Source organism: Frankliniella occidentalis, unplaced genomic scaffold, assembly GCF_000697945.3.
Source record: "Frankliniella occidentalis isolate FOCC.00 unplaced genomic scaffold, Focc_3.1 Scaffold69, whole genome shotgun sequence".
NCBI classification, from domain to species: domain Eukaryota; kingdom Metazoa; phylum Arthropoda; class Insecta; order Thysanoptera; family Thripidae; genus Frankliniella; species Frankliniella occidentalis.
This window is the reverse complement of record NW_026267199.1, coordinates 1,443,942-1,471,491: the sequence shown is the minus strand read 5'-3', so window position 1 is coordinate 1,471,491 and position 27,550 is coordinate 1,443,942. Positions and strand designations below refer to the sequence as shown.

The window sequence follows — 27,550 nt, the reverse complement described above, 5'->3', positions numbered from 1 at the left end:
CACCCCGCCTCATCTCACCCCACCCCACATCACCACCCACCTCGCCTTTCTCCTCGCCAGGCCGGCGGCGGTGCGGCCGTTTGCTGCGAGGCCAATGGCAAGCCGTGGAGGAGGGCGGCGAGCGGTGGCGAGAGGGCGGCTGCGGCCGGCTATACTCGGGTGGGCGCCACGCCACCACTGCGAGACTGGCCAGCAAAGTATACTCACAATACGAGCCCGAGTACTCGGTGTTGTCTAGCGAGCAACAACGTTTTTTGTACTATATTCAAAGTTTGATACCACGGAATACATTATGAATTTCACAAAATTTGCGTTTCTGTCGGCGACGTTATTTTTGCATTTAGTTGTTAAAACTATGACTCTGATAAATAAAAGTGTGCGCAGCTGGCGTGCATGTGTAAGTTTCACCGGATATTTCAATACTGAAAAGTGAAGGGACTTAAAAAATAAAGTTTGTAAATTAGGAGTGTTCAACTTCATGGGATGGGAATGCAGCTTGTCACATGTGGCATGCACTCGTATTTATTTCCTGCACAAAAATAGCATGCTTATCCCTAACAGTGAGCATGGCATGCACACTTTTGTAGCAGTCGTGGCACCTTAAGTGTTCAAATTGACTGCTAATCATTTATGCGCTGTAAGAATTATGTTTGTACTGGGTGTAACTGATGCGCAGCAGTGTTGCGGGATTGCATACCCGCCAGGGCTGCAGGGGCCATGGCGTCTTCCGGGCGAATTAGGTAGGCAAACCCGCAACACTGCACGCAAAAAAAAGAATCATTGTACCAACGACATGAGTTGTACCTCCAACAACATTTTGTTCTTGGAATGGCTTCAGAAACATAGGATGCTATTCCAACGACCATGGTTGCTGGCTCAACGACATGGTCGGTGGCACAACTACCGGTTGTCATAGGGTTAGCAACATCGTGTCTTTGGCCCAACAACCCGGCCGCAAGAACACGACGGTCGTTGGAACAATGATTCTTTTTTTTCAGTGTGCTGCACATTCACAGTTACACCCGGTACATGTACATTTACCATTTACAAAATTGTGTCGCACGACCACACAACGTGCACGATGTCGTTTAACGCTACCACACAAATTAGCCAAGCCTGCCACCGGTAAAACATAATTAGTATGGGCATGTGCGTATCTCCAAGAGTCCAAGCTGTGCACTTTCAAACTGTGAAACTTCAAGTTGAGTACTTATAGGTGCAGATAAACACTTCTCAATACGCGCCACGAGGTGCATGGTGCATCCTAGGAAGTAGTGCGCAACAGAGGAGTTGCACATGTAGAATTGCCCAATTACAGTACTGAGTAGAACACAACTACTATACTGAGTTCAACTCTTGCAGCTAACAAACTGGAGCTGCACACTTACATGTGTTTACCGGTTACACACTTGGCTAATCTGTGCATGCGGGCATGCAAGCTGCACAGTTCAGTGTGTATCTGGAAGCAATATGAAATTATATTGCAGTACGATCACTTATGTTTATATAGTTCTCTCACAATGTGGGGATTGGATGGTAGTAGGAATAAGTAGAACGGGCGCCCTGTGTGTGTATGTTTATGCGTGCGTGCGCCTGTGTGTGAGAGAGAGCGGGGAGGGGGGGGGGGCGTGGAAGGGCGAAGAAGAGAAGACAGAAATTGGGATTTAATTATTGAGCAATTAGGCGCACTCGATGTGTTTGGGATGTGTCGTGTCCGCCCCTCCCCTCTTTTTCCTCACCCCTCTCCCCGTTCCTCCTCCACTCCTTCGTCTCTTCCTTTTCCATGCCCCACTCGCTTCCTCACACACAACACTGTCCATCTTTTTCGCTCTTATAAAGCTCATCGCAGTGGACGTTCGAAAGCGCGCAAGGCAGGCCCTCTTCTTGTACCGCCAAACAACAATGTTTTCATCTATTAATCTAAACGTAAATATTCATGAGCGCCTTATTAATTTTTATACGCCGCTGCTTCAGCTAACGGGTAGGCCGCGTCGTCGCGGTGGTTGGGTGGAAGGGGGAAGGGGGAGGAGGGGGGAGGCGTGGTGCGGGCTAGGGTGGCCGCTATCTGTCGAATATCTTGACGGAAGTCAACGGCGGGCTGCTGAACTGGACAGGGCGTGAAACGGGTATGGGCTTACTCTGCGCTATTTGTTTCTGCTAGGGAAAGAGTTTTTCCACCTGATCAGCCCCCCTCCCCCATCCTACCCTTCTCCTCTCGTGCACCCCCGTTTCGGACTACTCTCCTGATTTTTAAAAGGTTTATGTACAAGCGTGTTCGTTCCTCCGCCCCTCCATCCGTGCGTTGTCCAAGAATATTGTGAGTGAGAGGTCTGAAATTTGCAATGTCTCAAGGGACACTCCTAGAGAACGAAATGGTTGTTGCTAAATTCTGCTAACCCTAATGTAATCATCCTGGGAAAATTGTTCAAAAGAAAAGAGGTACTCTGTCGTGAGGGGAGGGGTAAGTGACACTCAGAACGCTTCGTTTAAATTTTAATCCCCTTTTAATCCTATCGTTTACCGAGACGCAACCCACGTTGTACACGAAGACATACAAAAAGAACATAAGCCAAGGACTCCCCCTACTTTTTGCCGAACTGAGCAAGTAGGTGCTTGAGGAACGAAATAGATGCGGCAAGTCGGATTGGTGGGAAAGCGGACATATCTTGTTTTTACATTACCTGTGGTTCTTCCCTTGGTTCTCCATTTAGTTGATTTTTGAAAAACCTTATGGTGGAACAGAGTACATGTCTGGGCTACGTTCCTCATGACCCGTCTTCTTGTTTTTCACCCAGCTCGGGGTACGCTGGGCATTTGAGATACTAAATTTCATTTCTGTGAACACCGTCCTTTCGTGTTGACAATTCCAGTGGCCGGGGGTGGGGGTGGGGGGGCTCTCTTTTCCCGCCGCTGCCCTGCCGCTGCCCGCCACCTCCGTGGGGACTCGTCCCGACTCTACCGGTGCGCACCCATGTGTGATGTGAGCTATAGTCGTATCATCGTCCTTTTGCCGGACAATTAATTTTTCGGGAGCAGCGCGGCTATAAGGTTTCCAACCAACTGATATGGGCAGCTAGTGCACTAGGAGTTTAGATAAGACTCTCTTCGTGCGCGGCCGTGTTTGAGTGTGAGTGCGTAAGAGAGAGAGAGTGAGAGAGAAGAGGGGGCATAGCGTTAGTGTGTTGGTGCTGGAATAGACTCCGCTGCAATTTGCATGCTGTCATCTCATAAAACCCACCGGCCGTGACAAAGCTCGCTCGTTAGCTCTCGCTGACGACTCAATCTGAGAGACCGCAGGGCTGTCTGATGCATTTTTTGCCCTTGGCTCGCGTCTGATATGAGGCACCGCAGGAGACAAACTCCTGAGTAGCAGTAATTTCCCCTTTTTTTTCCTTGATCTCCCCACACCTTTCATATCGTCTAAGTTATTCCTTGTCAGTGGAGATCGGTGGGGATGCATCTTCCCTAGAAATTTATCAGCCTTATCAGAGAAGTATCGTTTGCTCAGGAAACTACCACCTATTTCCTATTGTTCTTAATTTTGCCCGATTGTATTCTTGTTGCGTACAGCTTGTACTCATTATCGTGTAAATCTGTATTTATTGTCGGTACGAAAATCAAAGCCAGGGGATGTTCGTGAACATTTCAACAGAGATAATGATTGCCTTTATACCGTGTCGCTGCGTTTCGGGAAGCAGCTTGTTTAGTGTCACTTCCGGCGCAAGTCCCAGTTTTTTCCTTTTTTCCTCCCTCCTACCACTTCATTTTTCCAACAACTGTGTATAGTAATGGCATTATTGTCAACTGTCATTACTCGTCGTGCGTAACGCATTTATAACAATGTCAAACTCAAACATAGCTGCATCACAAGGAAAATAAAATACAAATTTGTTAGTAGTTCTTAAAAAAAAAAGAGAAATAATTAAACATCAAAAATACCTTCTTGTATTTGGTATGGCAAGTTTGATACTGTAGAGTTACTGAACCTTTTTCGGATCAGTTATCGCTACACTCGCCCCCCCCCCCCAAAAAAAAAAGAATCTATAAGTCTTAAGTTTTGGGGTGAAAAGGCTCATCTTTCTCTGGCATAAACTACCGTCGCCCCGTCCGGGCACGGTTCAAACCTCAACAGGAACATTCAATGTTTAAGAAAAACTGGAAAGAAAATGTTATGGTTTTCTTACATTGAGATTACGCGGTACGAACGCATAAATTCGCTTCAACCCAGCTCTCCATCTTTGAAAGAAGGCGCACAAACACGTTTCAGTTGTGGATTCGATCTAAATCATGTCAGGTTAAAACTTTGTGCACGAGTTTTTCGAGCTTAACAGCGTGGATTTCATATCTAGCGGCTAATCTGCTAAACTAGGTGCATTCTAGTACGGTGACTTATTACTATCACAGCGCGACAGTTTTCTGTGAAGTTCACGATTCATTCTGCGGAAAGCACATCCGGGGCCGCTTTTCCCGTCATATGTTTTTAGGCTATGCGCTTAGTTTAAAGAATCCGAGTTTTCGGGGGTGCTTTGATAGAAACTAGCAGATTATTTTATTATTATAAATGCAAAATTTGTTTAATTTAATGGGCAGATTGTGTTTGGCGCACACGCCTGCCTGGTGAAAACTGGGAATTTTTCCGGAAACAAGCGGAGATGTAATGGGAAAATGTTTCTGTGATCCGTGTTACTTGGTCGGCCTAGGAGCGTACGTGGGCCCTGTCACTTACATCGTAGCCGGGGCCATGCGGCTTGAGCCGGACTCAATCGGATGCACTTTTTGGTGCTCAGCATGCGCGGCTGCGCAGCATGACCGCTGCCCGTACATGGCAATCCCATCAGGGAGAGATCGTATGAGGTCCCTATGGCACGCTCCGCCGCCGGGGCGGCCCCGGGGGCGGCCCCCTCTGCCTCGCCACGCCCCCTATGCGTCGTAAAGGGATCGACGTATGCGGCACTGATACCGGGTGCGCGACCATCATAATCGCGCCTTTAAGGCTCTGTAAACATAAATAGTCTCAATGTTTAATTATATATTTTTTAAAAATATTTTTTAGCAGATGATACCTTACAACCTTACACCTAAATATATCTAAACATAACTATATATGAGTAATGTAAGGTGTCATTGCTTTAACTCTCGATTAAGAAATATTAAAGAGAACGTATAGCAAGCTGCGCTAGGCGGGGCCGTGGGGCGGCTGGCTGAGGCCGTCGCGTCGCTCGCGTCGCTCGCGCTACGCGTTGTTGCGCCGAGCCACTAGCCGAGCCGGGCGGAACCGAGCCGAGCCGAGCGGAGCCCGAGCCCCGAGCCGTCGGCCGCGCTAGTCTACGCTAGTCCTCCCCCTCCCTCGCACCGCTGGAGCCCCCGCACCGCCCCCCCCCCCTCCCTACAAGTGTAAATACAGAAATATAATAGACTGGAATAGAATAATTCTTGACAAGGTATCATCTGCTTTCACGATCCGTTTCTGGTCGGAACTTTTTTCTGGGGTGCATGCATAACTTTAATCAGAGAAAAGGTAAAATGCTGGCCTGTAGGTACTAGTTTCGAATGAAGCAACTGATCACATGAGTGTCTCTTTGCTAGGATGAGCAAAGGTTGTGATTGTTGGCACACCACAGTAGAAGCTAACAGTCTGAGGGTAAACATAACCTACCAAAACCTATGTGTGTGTGCGGGTGTGTCGATTCGAGCTGCAAAAAAGAATGATAAGCAGCGAACAGCAGGCGTGTTGTAAAAGCCGGTGGCACGCAGGTTGCACGCAGGCCTCGTCGTGGCCACATGTAATCTCCCACAATCTATGGGACACACAAGAGAGGGAGATGATGCCTGCTACCCCTTCTACTTCCACCAATATGGCGTATATAGGCCGAGTAGTGTATATGCGCAAGCCACCATACTAAAACTATCAAAGTATTTTTTACGACCTTTTTTTTTATTCTTCTTAGGGTTGTAATGACTGCCGTGCCAAAGCTGTACGTACCGTCCTACGACAGGCACAGAGCGAGAAGGACAACCCCCCTCCTTGTCTCCCCTACGCTGAACGGCCCTCTATACCGTTATCAATTTCAATCTCGCGCCCGTTGTTCTTTTTTATGAACTGAATTCCGCGAGGTTTATATGGCAGTCTGTTGTTTCATAACAAGCGGGGCCCTGCTGTGGCAGGGTGCTGTGGCGGGGGGGCGACCACCTTTGTCGCTGAATGCCCTCTCTCTCTCTCTCTCTCTCTCTCTCTCTCTTCCCTCCTTCCCTCCCCACCCCCTCATATCCCCTCCACGTTCTCTCCCTGGCCCGTGCGCGTGCTGCCTTCCCTCACACTCGCCACTGCTGCATATTGCCTGATTTAGAGATCTACAATTTAAAAAAAACGAAAAGCAAACTGTTTTTGTCAAGACAAAATAAAACGGGGAAAAATGAACTGCAATATGTCGAAGTTTACGACACAATCGTGTTTCATATTCGCGGTTGCGCGCGGCCAGACGCCAATGGGGACCGGTTCACGTTCAGGCGGAGAGAGGGGGAGGGCGCCAGCCATTGAAAGGCAGCGGGAGACCCGCCGCATTAAAACATGTCCAGAAATCGGTCCGGTTCATAACAAATTAAAATTGGTCTATAGGACTGAAATGAAAAAGGTCCGATCCGAACGGAGGTCTTTCCAAATAAACTCCTATACGATAAGAACAAAGAGATGGCTTCAGGGAAAGCGAGGGATGGGCTGTCCCCTGCACGATGCGGTCCTTACGGGCTTGCAGGCTCTGTCCTGGTGACGCCATGCTTTTACAGCCGAAATCGCATTTCGAAATACAGTCGTAAAAAAATAAATGCTGATAATAAAGCTATCGGCAAATCGAGACTATAAACGATTCACGATCTATATTTTAAAGCGCTTGTACCACTCTCGCGTCGCTGGCCATTTTCATGAATAGTTTGCGGATTATTCTGATTTTTTGGAGGTGCCGCGCGTTCGCTTATTGGTGCGAGAGTCTCCGCCTCGCCGCTCATTGGTCGCCGGGATGCTGGGGTTGGGGTTAGGGGAGGTCAACCGCGCAACTTTAACAGAAATGGGCGCGTGATGCTATGCTTATTCTCAGCTGATGGTCGGCAGGAAACCAGAGAGCTCCATGACTTAACTCTAAATAGGTGTTCTCTTTTATCTGTTTCAGGTAAACGTCCCAGTGCAAAAGCCACCAAAGTATGAGTTTGAAATCTCAGGTCAGTGCTTGATTCGTCCCCGTAGGATGGTTTCGATGAAATTAGATGTGGCATCAGGGCTTGGACACGAGACAAGCAGTTCATTCGCGCTGTCCGATATTCACGTAATTTATTGCCAAGAGATGGTAACTCCATGTGGAAGTTCAAGATAAAGGTGTCTCGAACCGCGCGTTTGAACTACGTGTTATTTTAAGACAGCCCGGCTAAACTGAAAACTGACAACTAAACGGTGTGCCCCTCTTCGATGTAATTAGTTCACTTGGCACTCTTCATTCCAAATTCCAAATTCGAAAATTCATCCGATAAATTTTCCCCATTTGTAAACAGGCAGCGGTTTGTCGTGTACCAAGGGTTAAAACAATCAACCAAGTCTTGATAGCCAGCCTTGGCTTCGGCAGCGTTGGAAAGAAAAGTTGCTTTATCGCCTTCCCCAACCTCTCGACGTCTACGAGTCTCAAATGCGTCTTTAAACTAAACTGCCCCCCCCCCCCCAAAACCGTCGCGATATTCATGTGGCACGCGTGCAGAGAAGTGCAGAGCGGGGGGTGATCAATCACTACCCTTTGAAGGCGGATCATCGCGCCGCTTTGCAGCACATCACGCCAGGGCGGCCGGGGCACGCCGGGCCGGGCTTGTTGCACATCTCGACCCGCCGGGCGCCCCCACAACACAGACCTACCTGATGGTGGACGGCACGCGAAGCGCCATCTCATTCTCTGTTTCTTTTCTTTTCTGCTTCAAAATCCCTCGTTTCTCACTACCTCCTTCTTCCCTGTTGTTGGGTGCCCGTGCGCACTTGTGCTTCAGTTTCCCACTGTAAAAAATGTCCTGGTATGTTTACAAAATATTTCTAACTTACTATTTACAAAATACATTGTAAATTAACGATAAGCCATTCTTGAATCGCCATATGTATTCGCGATGTATTACGATAAGTCGATCCATAGTGCTTGTACTTTAACAATTTTGATGTGTTATTTTACAATACGCTTCATGGAATATTTGCCCTTACACCCTTCAACTATTTTTCACCGTGCCGTGACCTAAATCTACACAGAAAAATATTTCTTTCCGGGCACTTAGCATGAAGTCTCCTCGAGACAATGTAAACTTACGAGGCGAGAATCATTCCGTGCTGGGAGCACAGCTAGGAGCACAGCTAGGAGCACTAAACAAAACGTCTTGTGCTTGGAGGGTAAAAACCTCAATGCACCCAACGTGATGGATTTGGTCCATCCCGGGTGAAACGGTTTGTATACAACTCACTAAGAAATTTTATTACAATTTATAGACTTTTATAAAATTGGATATGATTGTGTACACCGTAATATAACTATATAAAGGGTGTTTTACAAATGTGTATAATATTTGGTAAAACTTTATACAATTATATACAGGGGCATGTATACGTTTTTATAAAATGTAATACAGTGTATATAAAATAAACGTGCCATATATAAAGCGACGTATATTAGAGCATCGTTGTACCTCACGCATGTATACAGCCACATACATGTGAATAAATGCCACCTTGCCCTACATTAGAATGTATACAGGCACATACACTCATACAGTGACTAGTAACGTTCCTGGGCACTCCCCTAAATGTAGGCAAAATGTGGTTGAGTTCTAAAATGCAGCATAACTTGTAAACGGCTACACATAGGGAAGTGAAACAACCGCTATCGTGCTGTGGGCAAAAAAATGATTCGGAAAACATATTTGCGGGAAACGGCAGCCATTCACTCAGGCCGCTTCTCCCGTGAGTAAATTGAAACGCTCAAGTATACATTGTATAATATTTTATAAAAAGGTATACTGACAAAGTAATACAGTTTTACCAAATGTAATACAATTACCTTTATACAGCTTTATACAATTGCTTGTATACCTCTGTATACAAACTTACTGTCGATGTTTTTTCACCCGGGATAGAGCTATCTCAACGGTGTATCATCGAAAAAGGGTGATTCGGATCTGTCCTATGATCAAGCTGCCCACGCCTGACTGACAGTCACCAGGTGAATGATCCAGGGTCACTCTTTGACGGAACCGGGTACACGAATATGTATGTATATATATATATATATTCTACGCGACCGCTGCTCGTCGTGCGGGGCGTGGCGGCGCGCGGCGCGCGGCGTGCGTGCGTCGCCCAGCTGATCGTGTGGCGTGCCGGGCACGACCACGTGGCTGCCGGCAGGCTGCCCCTGACCACAACAACACGTTGTACCGGCAAGGGTCAGCCAACTAAAGTTGCATTTTTTTCGGTTCTCTCGAAAATGGCGAATTCCTGACACAATCACACAGCCGTGGAATGTGATGCATACATTTCCCATATTCGTGTGGGAGTAATGACGTGGTAGGCCTAGTAGTCCTACTGGCCGAACATGCGTGACATGTATCGATGGCTTCAGAAATCGGTCGCGTTAAGGGGGCGTTGTGCAGGCGTCCAGCAGTTTCGCGCAAACAATTCGCGTACCGTACGGCACGGTAGGCTGATCGGGCTTTATGCCTCGCCTGTTGATAACAACAATAATTGTACAGCGGGCTTGCTGCGGGCGGCGCCGTGAGCAGCGCCGTGGGCAGACTAATTAGAGGGGCAATTACCGCGAGCCGGGGTAAAACGCAATCAAAATTCATGTGTGTGAGGCCGCCATGAGTGTTGTTGCTGCAGCTTGCAGCTGGACAGCTTGGCTGAACCTGGCGAAACTTTGGGGGAGAACGGCATGGCTTGGTTTGGCCCAGAAAGGCCTGGCTGAGGGTCACATGTTTGACCATGCACAGGCTATGAGGCCAGAGTGAAGTGAAGGCCTGTCACGGTTCTAATAACGAATGTGAGTCAATTTACAAATAGTTGAATTTTTCGTCACAATATTGGAATGTGGGTCATTGCCGTACTTCTGTTTGTTCTTGAAACTATGATCAAACTTTTGCCTCAGTTTATGAAGATTTAGCCATCCTTTACATCTGCACAATGTGAAAACGTGAAATCGCCCCCCCCCTCCCCCTCTTTACCCCGCCACCTCAGCCCGACCCCTTTACTTTTGCGTTTTGACCGCTGATGTGTTCGGGGAAGTGATCTATTATGTACCTCTGAGAGAGTAGCTCTCGGTGTGCGAGAGACGTTAATTTGTTGTTTGCTTAGCGTATGAATGGACGTATGGTAATGTATGAAGGCGGGAGAGAGGAGGTAGTGGTGTGAATGAATAAAAATCGCAAGTCTGAGTGGGTGGAACTACTTACACACAGACTGTGTCATCCCTCTCACTCTCTCCGCACTATCTTCATCTATCTCCACATTCCCTAATGAGAACACAAAGTACCTGTTTTAGTTCCATCATTGCGGCCCTGATGCACCTATGATGGGTCGCTGGTGTACAGAAGATTGCAGCTGTATGACCTAGAATGAATGACTTATAATAAAGGTTCAGGAAATATATTTGGATTCACGCGGCCAGTGGCCTTGATATCATTACTGTACTTATTGTACGTATTAAACCTCAAATCTGGGCTGACAGCTCTGGAGTGTTTGGACGGGAATGACCCTCGCTGTCAGTTGGCATGCGTTGTGCAGGTTGGCAATGCAAAATGTTGGATATGTCGTCAGACATTGCACTCATTTAATTGTCACATAACTTTATAATGGAAGGAATTGTAATGAAGAGAAAATTGTGTTTTTTGTGTTTTTTTTTTTTTTTTTGGGATGGGGGTGGGGGTGGTAAGAGTAAATCGTCGTGCTGCTCGGCTGGCCGTATTGACTGTGGGGCTTAAGGGGACCACCCCTTCACCCTCTGGAGTGCTGCCCGCCAACCCGGTCTGGGCGGTGGCGCGGCGCTCCAGCGCTGACTGCCAGCTCGGGCCGACCGGGCCGCGCGGCAATACTGCGCCGCTGCACGCGATACTGCGTCTCTCCCTCGCACTCGCAGCTGGGAAAGGGGGAGCAGGGGCTCGAGCAGGGCGCCCCTGGGGAAGAAAAGAGAGAGAAATAGGAGAAGGGTCGTCCTTCTCTCTCCAGTTGGCGGCGCTCACCCCGGAAACAAAGCTATGGGTGGTGAACCAAGCGGGGGGAGAGAGGGAGGGTTGCACGCCGTGGCGTACCCTGTCATACATTTGTCAGTGAAGATTTTGTTTACACTGTTTACTTCTTATGGTCATAAACTGAGTATGCAACTGATTAGCACATGTACTCGAGCAACTGCAAGTTGACTACTTGCAAGTAAGTGTTAGCAGTTTCTCTCTAAAATAGTGCATTTTTATGGGAAAAAGTTAATCTTAAACCGATCAGGTGATCTACAATTACTGGTTTGCTGGTTTGCTTTCACCGTTTATGTAACCGCACATTCTAAATCGCTATCGATACTCAAACGGACGCTTTGCTTCCTTCGATGAACCGTTTTCGATCAAAAGCACGAACATTTAAGAAATTTGTCAAAGAAGCATAATTTTGTGACTTCTTTCTGCAAACGTAAACTTTAATATCTCTGGTAAAACAAAGATGTGAAATCACACCTTTTAAAGGCATTACAATTCTAAAAGCTTTAACGTTTTAGTTGTATCGAAATATTTCTGCTGAAGCAAACCAAGGTTTGCAGGACTAATATTTTCGCATTCAGCTCAAAATTCCGCTTCGAACGAGCCTACCATGTGATATGTGTAATGTGTCTGAAGAACGGTGAAAGGAGTAAATTGACCCCCAGGAATCCACTAAATTTCTTTTATTTCTTTCATTGGGATTTGAACCCTATCACATGTAGGCTTGATCGAAGCGGAATTTTGAGCTGAATGCGTTTGCTTCATGTGAAAATATTTGGAAAAACTAAAACGTTAAAGCCTTTTGACTTTAACACCCCAGGAAAGGTGTTAATTCACACCTTTGTTTTACCAGTGTGCTCTTTGTTTGCAGCTACTTAAAGCCAAAGGGAAAATAAGGGTGGTATGCCGGGGGTAAAAACTCCCCTGCTAAGTGTACACCCCTAATTATCCCCAATTCAAACTGATTCAAACCAACTCAATTAAATTCAACTCAATTCAGAAGTAATACACACTATAATAGGGTATTCCACTGCCAGCGAACCGGAACCTAAAGAAGAAAAGCATGACTGTTCGATCTGCTTCCCTCTGAACGCTCATTGGCTGGCTGGCATACCAAGGTCATCGTTGACCAATCAGCGTTCAGGAGGAAACAAATCGGACTGTCATGCTTTTCTTCTTTAGGTTCCAGTTCGCTTGCAGCGGAATACCCTATTCAAGAACTATTCAATAAATTTAGTCCAATTCAAGCCAACTCACATTCAATTTCAGTAAATTTCTGCGAACTCAAGTCAATGTAAGTTAATTCAGTAAAATAAAATCGTAATAATTCAAACGAATCTAACTGTTTCAGTCCAATTCGATCCATTTTAAATTTAATTCAAATTCAAAAAATGTGTACAACCGATCCAGGAGTCATTTACCCCTCGGGGCATGCAGTCTTGGTTGGTACCACATCGATTCGGTGTTGCTCAATGTCCACCTATCAAGTCTCAACTGGCCGCAGGCCCCCATCATACTCTGGAAACGCAAGTGTGTAAGTCACTCACTTGCAGGTGTGTGAATATCCATTCGTACACTTACACTAGGAGAAATTCACTCGTTTACCCCCGTAAGTGTACGAATGGATATTCACACACCTGCAAGTGAGCGACATTCAACACTTGCGTTTCCAGTGTACTCATGCGCGTTCAGATAGGGCTTGTGATCTCCAGGGGCTTGGCAGACAGACAAGTAGCAGTGGATCACCGTGAGCTGCTGTGAATACCTATAGGTCTTTCGCAGGCCTGGGTTACACGACCACCCGAAAACCGAGTGTAGGAGGGCAACAGGCATGCACGCTGCCTGTTAAGGCCAATCAGCCCCGGTGGCCAAACGGAGTTATTGGCGCAGCGCAGCGGTGATGCTTGGGCATTTACGCCTTTTTCGTGGAATAAGAGAGGGTTGTCTTGTTTACCCTTAGAGCGCTTTGTGGTTTAAATCTTTTGCCCTAGCCGCAGCCAGTTAGTTGCAGTGTGGCCGAGGCCCCCTTACTGGAACTCACACTTTGAGCTTTACTGGCCTGGCCGAGCTCTCACCCAGAAAATGAAACTCTTAGAAGCCCCCCCCCCCCTCTTTCTCGCTCTTTAACTAGCCTTTTGCTGTGCAATTTTTCAAGCTGTAATTTATATAAAATTGTTACTAAAAAGAGCAACTCAACAACGTGCTCTGTTAGAGCGGGGCTGTATTATAGCGGGGCTGAATACACCCCAAAAAGCGACCTCTTATGCGCACTGTTCTTTTTCGACTGAAACCAATAAAATTTGTTCTTGAATCAAGAACATGCACTTAATTTAAGTGCCAATGGGGCTTCATTAACGAGACGCAATTAACTCCCTTTTGAAGTGTACGCCCCCCATGATTCCTAGTGCTTCTCGACCGTTTATTTGTATTTCTTAGATTTTCTAGTGGTAGAAAACACTTATTTCGACTAATTTATACCAGACGATTTTTGTTGATTGCGATTTATTTTCATCCCGATGATTCCCAGGCAGGGGTACACACGATTCCCGGCGTTGTTGTCCTGTCCTTTACTACAAATTATGTTAGACAGTCAAATACATTTTACACTCTATAGAAGCAAAACAAAAAATGGGTGTTGCAAGAACAGTCTTTTCTGAGTGTAGCTCTTTCATACAAATCCCAGATGCATTCAAATTCAATTTACCACCCCCCCCCCCCCCTAATTCTACCCTCTCAAATTTATTCCTGTCGATTTCCTTTCCACTGTTTACTCGTCACCTCCATCTCTCCAAAACTCCACCACTAGAAAAGTTGAAAAACAAGTCGACCCTTGAAAATTAAAAGGTCGTATCTCGGAGAGCCCGGCTATAAGGTCGGATTTCGCTAGGGATATGACGAAAGGTCTTATGTGGAATTTTTTGGTGATTTTGCGAAATGTATATCATTAGAATCAGGAGAAAATGTCCTTTTCAATGGTATACATCCCACAAAATCGCCCAGAAATGCACTTACGACCCTTTGTTCCGACCCGACCTTATAGCCGGGCTCTCCGAGATGTGACCTTTTAATTTTCAAGGGTCGAAGTGGAGTTCGATGCACATCATCTTCAATGGCACAACTGCACTGGAAACGAAAGTGTGTGAATGTCGCACACTTGTAGGTGTGTGAATATCCTTTCGTAATTTCAATGGGGTAAAAGGGTGAATTTTTCAGGAAAATTCACCACACCTTTGTCGCTCACCTTTAGGTCAGCACATATTCACGCTAGTGTCGATATGTCACTTGTGCAACCCCATGACCTTTCAAGTGGTAGCCCACCTGAAGAGAGGAAATAAAGTGTCAGGAATAATTCCGTTCTATTTTCTATGTGGGCTCCTTTTTGTCATACAATACTATCCCTATGTGAGCAGGACCCAAGGGGCTCTATACCGCGGATAAACGACCCCGATCAGGATTGTGTACGCGCAGCGGCCTGGCCAGGGTCCAGCGCAGCCAGAACCTGCCCACTCCCGCGCCTCCCGCCCTCTTGCTCCCACCTTGCCGACCCGTCCGCCCCTTCCGGAGCCGCAGGATGAAGGTCTGATTGACGTGTAATGACGAGTTATTAAACAGACATTTGCCATCATCAAGGTGGCGCCCGCCGTAGCGACCCTCTTCTGCCCCCCTTTTCTCTCTCTCTCTCTCTCTCTCTCTCTCTCTCTCTCTCTCTCTCTCTCTCTCTCTATCTCTATCTCTCTCTCTCTCACACACAATTGATAGCAAGGGAGAGCTGCTAAGACTCCTTTTTTTCCTTTTGTATTCAACGGGTTTTCTTCCTAAGAATTTAAATCAAACCAATAATTTTAAATACTTTAAAAAGAAAGCGGTTTTTATTTTTGGTCTCCGGGACATTAGGGAATTTCAATTTATGGGTGATAATCTCAAATAAACGATTCTTGCATACACTGTAAATAAGAGTTGTCTCAACTGTGTGATTTAAGTTGCATGACACTAGAACCTGTGCGAATTAAGTAAAAGTTCTAAGCGCAATTCCAGGAGGTATGGTCAAAACTTTCCGTCCGTCACGCGATTTGTGAGTGACTGAGAGGCGCTACGTTGTTTTTCAATACATGTCCTGACTTTCCATCTTAAGACGCGTCCGGTCATGTTTTGTACGAAGCCGTAGCACCTCCCAGTCGCTCACAAATCACGCGACGTACGGTCACCCCTTCCTGGAATTGCCCCTAAACATTTGTGGCGAGAACCACAGTATGTTCAGAGGTTACTATGGCGGTTCCCAACCTCGGGGTCGCGACCCCATTTGGGGTCGCGAGAAGAAATTTTGGGGTCGCGGCGAGGGGCCGGGGGTCGCCTGGGGTCGCGGCCAGGCTCCCACTGGACCTAACCGAAGGGGTCTTCCTGTGCGAAAATATGGAAAAACCACCGGTTGTTTGGCGCTTCCGATCCAGTTTCAGTTGAGGTAGGCGCACAGCCGGTGGTTTTTCCATGTTTCCACAAGAAGGGGTCCAGCAGCAGCCAGGCCGCGACCCCAGGTATACCTAGTTGACCCTTTAGCCACAGGAACACGTGGGGAGCACGGTAGACGAGAAACCCAGAGGAGTGTAAGTGAGAATGCAGCGAAACACATTCTCTTGTAGCATCCTACACTTTGCTTTATTATTATTTAATAAGTATTTCTCTAAGAAATTTTAGGAATGCGAACATCTGCAGTGTCAATGGGGAGGGATAATTTTTGTACCTAGGTAAGATGTGTCTTTGCTCACACCATCATCAGATAAACATTTGTATTTGATTTAGATGTGCACGAAGACACATCTAGTCTGTACAAAAATTGTCCCTGGCCATTTAGTGGGTGTGAGCTAACGACAAATTAGAAACCTATCAAAAAGGAACAAAATCAACATTATGGTAACCAATTATTATTGTTTTTTTTAAGGGGGGGGGGCTGGGGTCGCGTGGGGTCGCGATGTACACTCCATGGGGTCGCGAAAAAAATTAGGTCCTTTTTGGGGTCGCGAGCAAGAAAAGGTTGGGAACCGCTGACTATGCCCAAGCGAGTGCACACCCAGGAAACTCGAACAAAAAAACAGTGTTGACATACCCAAGAAAAATTTACTTCCATCAAACAAATTTTGACCACCCTGAATACATGATATGTTGATGATTGTGTGATCGGCTTGATGATATTTTTGCTCGCCTAATCATTTTAAAATTCTTTAATAAATATTTAATTGGATTTGCAAGTAGTAAATTCGCATTGTTCACCACTTTTTTTATATCAGGGCAAATCGCTCTTCTCAATGCTAAAGGCCCAATCAAGGCATTTTCTCGGTGTCGTGATGGCAGAGGTCTGCATCGGTAGGCCCACCAGTCCCGGGAGCGCAGCGCGAGTGAAGTGGAGCTGTGACCGGCTCGGGTATCTCACTCGCACCTGCTGCTCTCGGACGGACCGATGCAGACCTCTGCTTGCTGGTGGACACCTCGCTCTCAGTCGCGTGGTAAACTGTGTAGCTCTTATATCAACACAAAGGTGTTCAGCAGCTGTGATTTTCAAGTCACACAGCTGCTGGACATATGTCTAGGGTACCCTAGATATACAGTACAGAAATAACGGCGTACAAATTTGGGTAGTTTACACTCTAAATGTAAAGGGACTGGAGGAATTGTGTGCGACTTTACACAATTTTGTCCAATTTAAGTAACAAAATTGCATCCTTTCTGGATGTGCACGAATCGGTTCCAAATCTACGGACAAAATTCTCCTTTTACATTTAGAGTGTAGGAGTAACGCAAATGGCTCGGAGAAAGGCTCCCCTATCGCTACCAAACTCAACAATACAATTATCGTTATTCTACGAAATTGTCAGGAATTTTAGCGACATCGAGCTTGCAATGTCACGTGTGCCGCCCCCGCCCGCGGTGCGCGGACACCTAGGCTATCTCCTCTCGGCACCTGCCGCGCTCTCCGCGCCCGCCGCGTGCTCCGCCGCTCCTCACAGGAGATCAAGATGAAGGATACCGACCCCTGACCTGCAGCAGCAGGAACACGAGAGTTAATTAAAGCACACAGCCTCACGGCTAACACTTTTTGTACGAATCTCATTTGCACCGCCCCCCCCCCTTTTCTCACCCTCTTCTCCTTCTCTCTGCCTGTCCCTTTCCTCAATCGCTCTCACTCTCTCTCCTATCCCCTGGTCTTGCAGGTCATTGTTTTTCTTCGTATCCTTACACCTCGAACCCATGTAACGACGCCTATAAACTTCATTGAGCACAGATGCAGCCGCTACGCCTCGGCTCGACACGTCTTGCCCCTCGCCACGCCCCCTCCCACACATCCTCCCTTTTCACACATTTGAAAATCCACCAGATACGGCTCCTATTGAGATACTTTTTTTATCGATAATGCCTTGCCCAATTTTTAGATTTGTTTCAGTTTAAGAACTGTTACTAAATCAAGTATGCATCACGATGTACACTCGAAACTTATGTGTCGATGGGTCCTATGAACGTCGTCCGATCTCCCAGTGACGCTTCAACATTGTCCGATCTCACTCTTGGCGCTTTCAGCAGCGGTGATTTATTTTAATTATTAGTTGGGTAATATCGACAGTAGAGAAAAAGTAATGGGTACCGTGATCTTTTAGGAATACACAGCAGTGCAAACTACTCCACAGTAAAAAAAAATTTGAAGGTTTCACGGGAAAATTCCACATTAGCAGTGTCGTAAATTGATAATTTAAAATTGTAAAATTACAACTTCCTCATATCGACGTGGTATTTCTTGGCGAACAAGAATAGGCTGTTGTAAAACATAAACCTCAAATAGAATGCCAAATTTTCTGAGGAAAAGGGGGAAACTTTGACGAACTGAAAGGGAGATGTCCTCAGATATGAGAGTTCTTCCAGTCTTGCCTTTTCCCTCAAAACATCAGACGTCGTTTTTACCGTGTGTTTTGTAAAAAGTCAATTAGATTATATTCTAAATCTACGAGGACATTTTTCATAGTTGTGCCTAGCAACTGGTAAAATGTCAACCATTTACATTCTATACCGATAAAATATAATTTATAAAAATTTATCAATGAAGTGTGTTTGGTGCTTGCTTGATCGATTGAACATGGATTGCACGCTGAGTGCGGTGTGTCCGGCGGCGCCCGTGCTTGGGTGTGTCGCCCTGATCTGATGTGACACGCGGCGCGGCGGGACCGGTAGCCACCCGGGTCTCCAGTAGCCGGCCGAGTGTCCTCCGGCTGTCCTTTGGGGAGAGCCTTCGGTCGGCGCGCCGCATGTAGTAGCTCATCCATGCGCTTCACTGCCTCCCCGTTGTGTATGGTCATGTACGTGGCAACACCCGGACAGACCCCGACACCGCGCCATTGCAACGACTGGCTGAGCGCAGGTACTGAGGAACTTTAAAACTAGATTTTCCAGGTCTGTCATAGGGTTCAACGACTCATTAAATTCATAACAGGTGATTTATTTGGTGTACCTTTTTTCTCATCAAATAGAACTTACAAATTTTTCAGTATTTATTTATTGTAAAAAGTACACGTGCGTTTGTTTGTTTGTTTGTTCCTTTGTTGGTTGGTTGGTTGGTTGGTTGGTTGGTTTATGTGTGCACGCATGCACTGCAAAATGCTTTCAAAGGATAGTTTCGTATTGCAAACAATTTTCTTTATCGGCTTTGCAAAGAACTTTGACGAGGGGGAAATCACTTGCGGACTAACTCGTACCCAGACCTGTACTACAGACGTCCTAACTCATACTTACAGCGTAATAACGCGTACTAATGGTAGAAATCAAGCGTAATAGTGCCGTAATAACATTATGTTGCATAAATTATGAAAAAACACGCAAAAAATATGCTGTACTAACGTGTACTAACGTACTAACTCGTACACTTTTGTCTGGAGTGATTTCCCTCTCGAACTTTGAAGTATTGTTATACGAAGTAGTTCTTCGCAAGCTTGAAAACAATTTCTTTGCAATGCAAACACATTGTTTGCCGGGACTCTGAGAGCCTGCAAGTCAAAGCTCGAAAATTATTGCAACGTTGCGAAGAATACAGTTTGCAAGAATTTTCAGTGTGTGTGTGTGTGTGTGTGACTGTGTGTGCGCGCGCGTGCGTGCGTGCGTGTGCAAGAGAGAGAGAGAGAGGGGGGGGGGGTCAACTTAGTTTCCACATTAAATCATGAGCTTTCACGGCGGCCGCAAAGGGCCTTGATTCAGCAAGAAATTGCCCGCGAAATTTGATCTGGTTGTCCGAAACCCGGCGCGCCCGTGCTGAGGGATTTTCAGATAGGCCGCGCCGAGTTTAGTTTTACGGGTTGTGATTTCGAGAATTCTTCACGGCGGGACATATCGAGTTGCCCAGAGGGCGATGGCCACGCGGACCATCGCTGTATCCGGCCACTGGTTTTGAGGGTACCACTTGACTTGGCGCCGTCAGAAAACTTAACATTCGCGATAAAAGCAGTCGATCCGAGTATATTGAATGAGATTTTTGCCAACCCGAGGGAACGACACGGTGGGAAACTTTGTCAAACTTGCAGGTAGCCAAAATATCTTTCTAAAAACTCAGACCTTACTGTCCTTATTGTGTGTTTAATAGAATCATTACACGCGCGCGCTCACACATATACGCAGGCACGCGCGCGCACTCACGCACACACTTACATGTTTTCGTATATGGATTTTGAATCTGAGTGCGAATAAAGTGGATGTAAATCTGGATTTGAATACCAATTTGCGATACATTAGCTGGGTTAGGTCAAAACTGCTCACTGCCGCCACGCCCCTCATGGGCGATAAACACCAGGTTGGACGCTAATTATGACAGCATCTCAAACAGGGGCCACAACATTTGCATGACAGAAAGAGAGTTGGGAGAGAGAGAGAGAGAGAGAGAGAGAGAGAGAGACCCAACTCCGCTCTTCACAACTCCCTGTACTTACCGTTATTGTTGCAGCAGTTATGGTTCCGTTTACAGAATTTAATGGGTTTTAAGGGAGGCTCTTTTTCATTTACTGCCAATTCTTAAAGAATTCAGCTGTCAACAGTTCTGAAAGAGTTATTTCACTTAACCGCGCGTTGTAAGGACCTCTAATGGAAATGTCATGGGAACGTGTCTGAGGAAGATACTGCGGCTGCGTATCCTGCTCTCCGCTATCTATAACTCACTCCCGCTTCTGAATCCGCTATCATGTAAGCGTGTCCTGTTTACTTTCGCACGTTCAGGTAGATTTTCTTCCTTACAAGTGATTTTCAAGAATAGTTGTTATTTTCGCTGTGCTTCCTTTTCAATTCCCCCCTCCCCCCTTAAATTGTTTTTCACGATGTACTTTTTCACTGCTCTGGTAGGTTTGATTACTCTCGAGTTGCAGCTCTCACTGTTTTCCAGTCAGTGGCCGCGGCCGCGCGCTCTTCAGCGTCAACATTGTTGTTCAGGTGTGGTTGATGATGTTGGTGCTAGTGGTTTCAATTGTTCTGACCGTTATTTTTATAATTGATTTGTTAAATTCATTATTTTATTACGTTCGCATCATGCAGAGTGTTACCCGGTACTGGTTGGGTTTTGTGTAGATGTGTGTGTTTGTCTATTGGTTCCAGGGGTCTAATTGTTGGGGTTGGTGGACGGGGCGGGGGGAGATAGTGCAGAACTGTGCACTTCGTTTCGGAGCTTACTTCCATGTACGCTGTGTTCTCGGTTTCTCGCTTTCATACGTCGCGTATTTTGTAGGGCGCAACAGAACGATAAACCAACTCTTCTGTCACCCACATAATAATTTTGCTCCGCAGAAGCAGCAGATGGTTCTGGAAATTTGTTGAAAGACGTGACACTGCCCGCACTGTAGCCCCGAAGACTGTTATTTCCATCAATCGGGATTGCTCCCGGTCACACCGGGGCGTCACACCCCCTCCCTCTCGCTGCTGGCTGGCCGGATAAACGCGCCGTCGCATGCATTCTCCCTCTCGCACAGGACCGGGTCAGAGACCGGGTACGAGAGAGACGGGCGGGCAGGTTTGGCATGCTGCCGTTCGCCGAAGCCCTTTTCGCAGTGAGTCGCCATGCAGCGAGTGGGAGTGAGACGGCGTCAGGTCCTTACCGCCAGTGGCCAGCAGGGCCGTGGGACGGGACAGCGAGAACACATTAACACGGTAATGGGTCGGCCCCGCGCCGCCCCGCGCCGCCCCGCGCCGCGCCACACCTTGCTACCCGTGCCTCGCTACCACACTCCTCGTGGTGTGTCGGGTAGCGTCAAGCTCCTCTGCCTGAAATTCCGTCCATATCGGAGAGAGGTGTATCATCGCGGCGGCGCAGCGGCCTCGCCCAGTAGCTGCGAAGTAATAGTCGCGAACACTCTCTGAAAACACAAAAGCAAAAAGGGGTCTTGCACTTCGTGGTGTTGTGGTTCGTCGCCACATTTCAGTCTAGCCCATGTGTATGATATCACTTTTTATGAACCAATTTTTGTCCTAAGTGTTCTAAACGTACCACGCTTCTAGTGTGTCCCTAGTCTTGTAGGAGTACTCTTTTAAAGGTAGGGGTAAGTTTTTGTCCTTTTTTGCAAGGTCAGGAGTGCACTGAAAAACAAAGTGCTCAACCCTTCAATATTAAGGGTTCAGCGCATTTCGCATGCATATGTTCAACGCTTTAATATGCACAACTCACAGTTAAAATACATAAATAATTCGAAGCGAGTTGAAGGGTCAAACACCTTATGTTACGTTTAAAATACCCAACGCAATAATTCTTGGCACCCTTAGGGGCTCTCTCGTGCCTTTTCAAAGTCAGTGCATTCAAATAATTTTAAGCACCCCTGCAAAGGTACCCCTTAGCATCTTTGTTTTTCCAGTGTGCTGCTGCTGTCGTGGCAATATCTCTCGGCATCCTCATCGCCGCTCTATTACAACTTCATATCGGTGGGTCCACCGTGTATTTGCTTACAAACATTGTTTGCGTTTTACTGCCAGTGTACTGCTTTCCAATCAGGATCGGAACGAGGAATCATCCCTTTCGGGAGCCAACACGGCAGCAAGGAGCTGCAGTGGAGAGGCGTGGAGCGAGCTGAGGGGGAGAGACAGTCGCGAGAGGCCTTGCTCCGATAAACAGAACATGCTCTGATTCTGCCCTGCCAGCCTGTTAGACGGCGGCTTTGTTTTGCTGCTTTATTATTTTTCCCTGCTGCGGCCGTGCGACGTGGCTCTTCCACAACTTACATATACCTACTGCTGTAGAATATGATGCTGCTGAAGTGGCTAATGAAACGTGCGTCTCATGAGTGCACCACACACGCGCCCCATAGAGAAAGCAAACTAGCCGCCTGAAATATTGTACACCCAGAAGAATGAAAAGTTGTAACTACCAGCGTATGGTTACTGCAGGGACAACCATAAAATATGGTTCAGGCAACAACAGCACGGGTGTATCAACAAAAAATACGGTTTTCACCACTGGCAGATCGTTGTCTCAACCATATTTTATGGTTATCCCTGAAAGAACCAGTATATGGTTCATACAACTTTTCATTTTTCTGGGCGTACGTAGTTCTTGTGTGTGCAATGTGTGTTTTAGAAGGAAAACTGAAATTGAACACACATGTCTGCATAAGGGTTCGAGCACAGTGAGTCAGAGCTACTTTATATGTAGTCTAAACTTACACAAATTCTGGCTCAACGCGCCAGTGCTCACATACCATCGTTAAAATTCCTCACACGAAGTTACCACTGTGAAAAATAGTAGGTAGGTTTATTGGAAAATTTTCCTTGACGCAAGATGTAAAATTACAGTTTGGAATCGTAAAAATACATGCAGTACGTATCGACTTCAAATCCATTGGCGAGTAAAAACTGTGCTCGCGTAAATTTACAACTTAAATTATAGTTCGAGTTTACAAAAAAATTGTAAATTTACGACGAAACTTTTTACAGTGACCGGGCGCTGAAAGGCCCTACGAATGAATTAGTTTCCAAACTATTTCCTTGAATGACAAATAAAGTAGTTCGTACGCTTACGATTGCTTCGCAATTACAAATAATTGCTTCGGATGGCTTCGATTGTGTACTTCAGAATAGGATCTCGTTATCACTATTGACACAATATGGCTGCTTTGATCACGTGCCATCGGTAAAACACGGGCGGTCTCCGCAGAAAAAGAACAAAAAGTAATAAAAACAAAAAATGCAATAAAAACAAAAACAACAACTAACTACTCCCTCCAACGCCACCACCCCTGCGGGACATGGTAATGGCGGGACCTCCGTACCTGCCGTGTAATTAAAAGTATTAAAAGCTGTTATTAAAGGCAGCAGCGCCTATCAGGTGTCACTAGTCACTCTCCAACGCGTAGCGCCGCGAAGCGCTGAGGTCGCCGGAGCGGATAGCACAGACCTAATACAGCACAGACCCTTGGCCTTAATTTCATTGACTCTGTGGTATTGTGTTTGTGTGAAGTAGTCTCGTTAGTTGAAATAGTAAATCAATAAATATATACCGATAGAGATGTCTCTCGAGTGTGTTTTGTTGTAATGGTAAAATTCTCAGTAAAGTTTCGATTGTTCAGTCTTAAATGCGCAAATATAGAAATCGATGCGAAAAAGTCAAATTTGATCGATATCTGTTACATTCTCATATTCGTTGCTTGCTATTAGTGTTGAATAATCCACCGAGCAGAGGAAGTGTAGTGAAGCTGTAAACTGTGACAATCTTAACTTTTCTGTGTGTATATACGTTATTTTCTCCAGCCTAAACAATCCGAATGTTACCTGCCTGGTAGTCTTGGTTTGACTGGAAGGGCGCTAACAGCTCGTCTCATCCCGCCTGCTGACGTGCTCTGGCAGCTAGTGACGCCTCTTGGCTCCACCACTGTGTTTGTGATGTGGTCTCTCTTCTTTCCTGGCTCCAATTGTTCTACCACAGAATTCCATGCTCACGAGAGTATAAAAGTTGTTTTCCTCTCTGCTTTTTAAGGAGTCCAACAGATACCACTTTCATTAGAAAAATACATTAAATGTTAACAAAACTTGATTGGAATTGAAAGGTACCCTTAAAAAGGAAAAAAAATAACTCTGGTATAATCCAGCTAAAAGGGCACGCATTATAGTTTGTTTTTGAATGATTAATAGCTTCCTTTAAGTTGTATGGATGATGTGGATTAGGCTCAAGCAGGATTTAATCTCCTTTGACAATCAAACTGGCTGCCCTGGCTATGGAATTATTATTAAAATACAAAAGTGGGGACGTGAAGGGTTTCTTTCGGCGAATGCATTTTGAGCCTTGTGACTACATTGTTAAAAAAATTGTTGTAAATTTACAACACATTTGATGTAAAGTTTGATAGCAACAAATGTTGTTAAAAAAGAACACATGTTGTAATCTAACAACGTTCACAAGATTTTCTGAAACGAATTTTCATTTCAAAACAGTGGTTATTTACTTCCGCCTTCACCGAAATTTTGTACAAACTTGTTCGTTTTGTAACGATACGTCTTGCTATCAAAATTTACAACGGTTTTGTTGTAGTGTTAACATGGTTAAAAGCATGAATCATTGTTATGGACCACTACGGGCAAAAGAGAAGGAATTTTGCCACGTAGTGTCAATGAAAACAAATGATGTTGTTTTTTAACAAACCAGTCATTTCGAAGAGTGTGGTAATTTGACAATATTTTTAACAGTATAATAGACAGAGGAGATGCTCGGGTCAGTGATCTCCTGAGGCAGTTTGTATTGGGATTTGTGAATGCGCTCCTGTGCTTGTCTTTCTGTGTAGATGAACACCCAGGAATACCAATTCATAAATTAGGAACATTTACATAAATACGTGAAAGTAGAAAAAGGGCACAACATATTCTGGTGGTTGCAAAGGCATTTATATTTGGGCAATGCAATGTATTGTATTCGAGAACTTGATTGGCAGTGGCGTTGGTACGTATGTTTCAGAAGAAAACATACAGATTGGACTTGGAGATGCTATGATTATTTGCAGCCTCGTGCAAGTCTGGTGTCGATTTTCATAACACTATCTTGATTTTCTCCGTTGCAGTTTGAAACCCCCACCAAAGGATGGAGTAACCAAGAGCAACCCCAGCAAGAGGCACAGAGAACGGCTCAACGCAGAGCTGGATACGCTAGCCAACCTCCTTCCTTTCGAACAGAACATCCTCTCCAAACTGGACAGGCTCTCTATCCTAAGGCTCTCTGTCTCTTACCTCCGGACCAAAAGTTATTTTCAAGGTAAGTTTCACTAATTTTTCTAAAATGAGTAGTGCTTCCTGTATTTTGAATTGACGGCCCTCACTACCATGTAACTGTAGAGGTCACCAAACGTGAAAAATAGTACCAAAGAAAAAAACCTTTACATATAGTTTGCACTGTTAAAGTCTTACGAAGAAAAATGCCAAATTCTTTGTAATACGAAGGATTTGGACGCTTCGTAAGGAGAAAATCCTTCGTAGGTACGAAGCATTTGGCATTTTGCTTCGTAAGACTTTAACTGTGTGAATGCTGTGGGCTAAGCAACTGTTTTTTTCTTGACTCATCTCAGTTTTGCTCGAGTCGAAAAAGCAAGATGGAGAACTTTGCCCAACTTTGCCCAACAACCTAGCCTCCCGCATCGGGACCGTTGGATCTCCGTCTTGAATGGTGCTTCCTGTGTGTACTTTGTACTTGTACTTCACCCCAAAAGCAGGTACTTGAAATCAAGTGCGCTTTCTTGAAACAGAGTGTTTGCACTTGATTAAAACTGAGTGCGTAGAGTTGTTTTGAGAAAATCCACTTGATTACAAATACCTGCATTCTAAGGTGTTTGTATGAGGCCATTGTAAAAATATTAGTTGGCTTTTTTTGGGTGGGATTTATTTGTCCCACCTGTCTTTTGTCCCACCTATTTAAAAATATAGTATTTTAAAATAGGTGGGACAAAAGACAGGTGGGACAAAAAATATACACCCCTTTTTTTTTATTCGACGAGCATTAACAACACTGGTAAAACAAGTGTTTAATTTTTCAAGTCAATTAAAGTCTAAGTTCAAGTGTGCATTTACTAGACACATTGTGGTGTCTAACTATGTTATACGTCAATTGGTGTTCAAACTTTCGACATTTCCTACAAGTAAAGCAGCTGCACACGGTATATGGTTCCTATTGATAGAATAGAAACGTGCAGAATTTAAACGTTTACAAAACGTCTAAAATGTGCAGACCACGCAAGTACGCAACTTGAGTTAAACACCATGTAATGAGTCAAATCACAACTTGCACACGTTGTTGTGAAAATTGTGCACACTTGTTTTACAAGTGAATTCACTATCATAAGTTCACGATATCTTTTCGTAAATGCTCCAAATTTATCAGAAAATACATTGACTGTGTCTCCAAAGGCAATGACAGTTAGTACTACCTTTCTGGCAATGCCAAGCCAATGGCAATAAGACAAAAGTGAGTCGGTCATTGCCATTTCAAAGGCATTGCAGTGCCAATTTTGGCAATGAGCGGAAATAATTTTTCAAAGTCCTCCTTCGTTAGTAGCAGTTTGAACACTGCCGAACTTTCGGCAGTGAAGGGTCATCGCCAAAATATTGGCATTGAAGGTTCATCGCCAAAAATTTTAAATTTTTCTCTGACCATTGCCAAAATTGGCAATGGATACTGCCTTTGGAATAGCAATGACCGACTCATTGACAATTGACATTGCCTTGCGCCGTCCATTGCCAAAAAGGCGCTTTATCGCCACAAAAGGTATTGATCATCGCCAATAAATGGCAATAATCAATACCTTTACAAAAAACACTGTTGACCTGAATGTTGTGGATTTAGGTTGAGTACTCTTACAGGCTGCAAGGCCATGACGCCTTCTGGAAGTAGTTGGCAAACACGCTTCGATGATGTATAGTCTCTGATACACCCGAGTCGATAGACATTGTCAAAAATGTCATATATAGGCAACGATATTTTTCTCGGCTGCAAACTCATGCGGCTTCACGGCACTTGCTATGGCACTCGTCGGCCCGTTATTCCCCTCGCCCTCTTACGTCTCATGGCGCGTGCGGGAGGGGAGGGATGTTTGCTGCTGCTGTGAGCGGATATGTAGAGATTACACATGTAATCCGCTGGGGTTGGGGCTTCTCTCGCCTTGTCTCCCTCCCTCTGTTTCCGTCTAGCCCTTGTGGCACTCCGGTTCCGGTGTACAGCTATTTTGGAGATGGGGGGGGGGGAGTCAAATTATTTGTGAAACCTACATACAGGGTTTTTGTTGCGCAAATTTCCTACCCTTCAGGCACCTCTCTAGAAACGAAGGGGGGG

General features: G+C 45.6%; 1 protein-coding gene across 1 annotated transcript in view; it reads left to right on the top strand.

Annotated features, from left to right (window-relative positions):
• The window catches only part of LOC113204567 (protein trachealess), a 111,503-nt gene that overhangs the window by 7,667 nt on the left and 76,286 nt on the right, over positions 1 to 27,550 (top strand). The window contains exon 2 of the mRNA XM_052268431.1: positions 25,293 to 25,483. Coding sequence (XP_052124391.1) covers positions 25,293 to 25,483 — 191 coding nt within the window. The remainder of the gene's footprint in view (positions 1 to 25,292; positions 25,484 to 27,550) is intronic.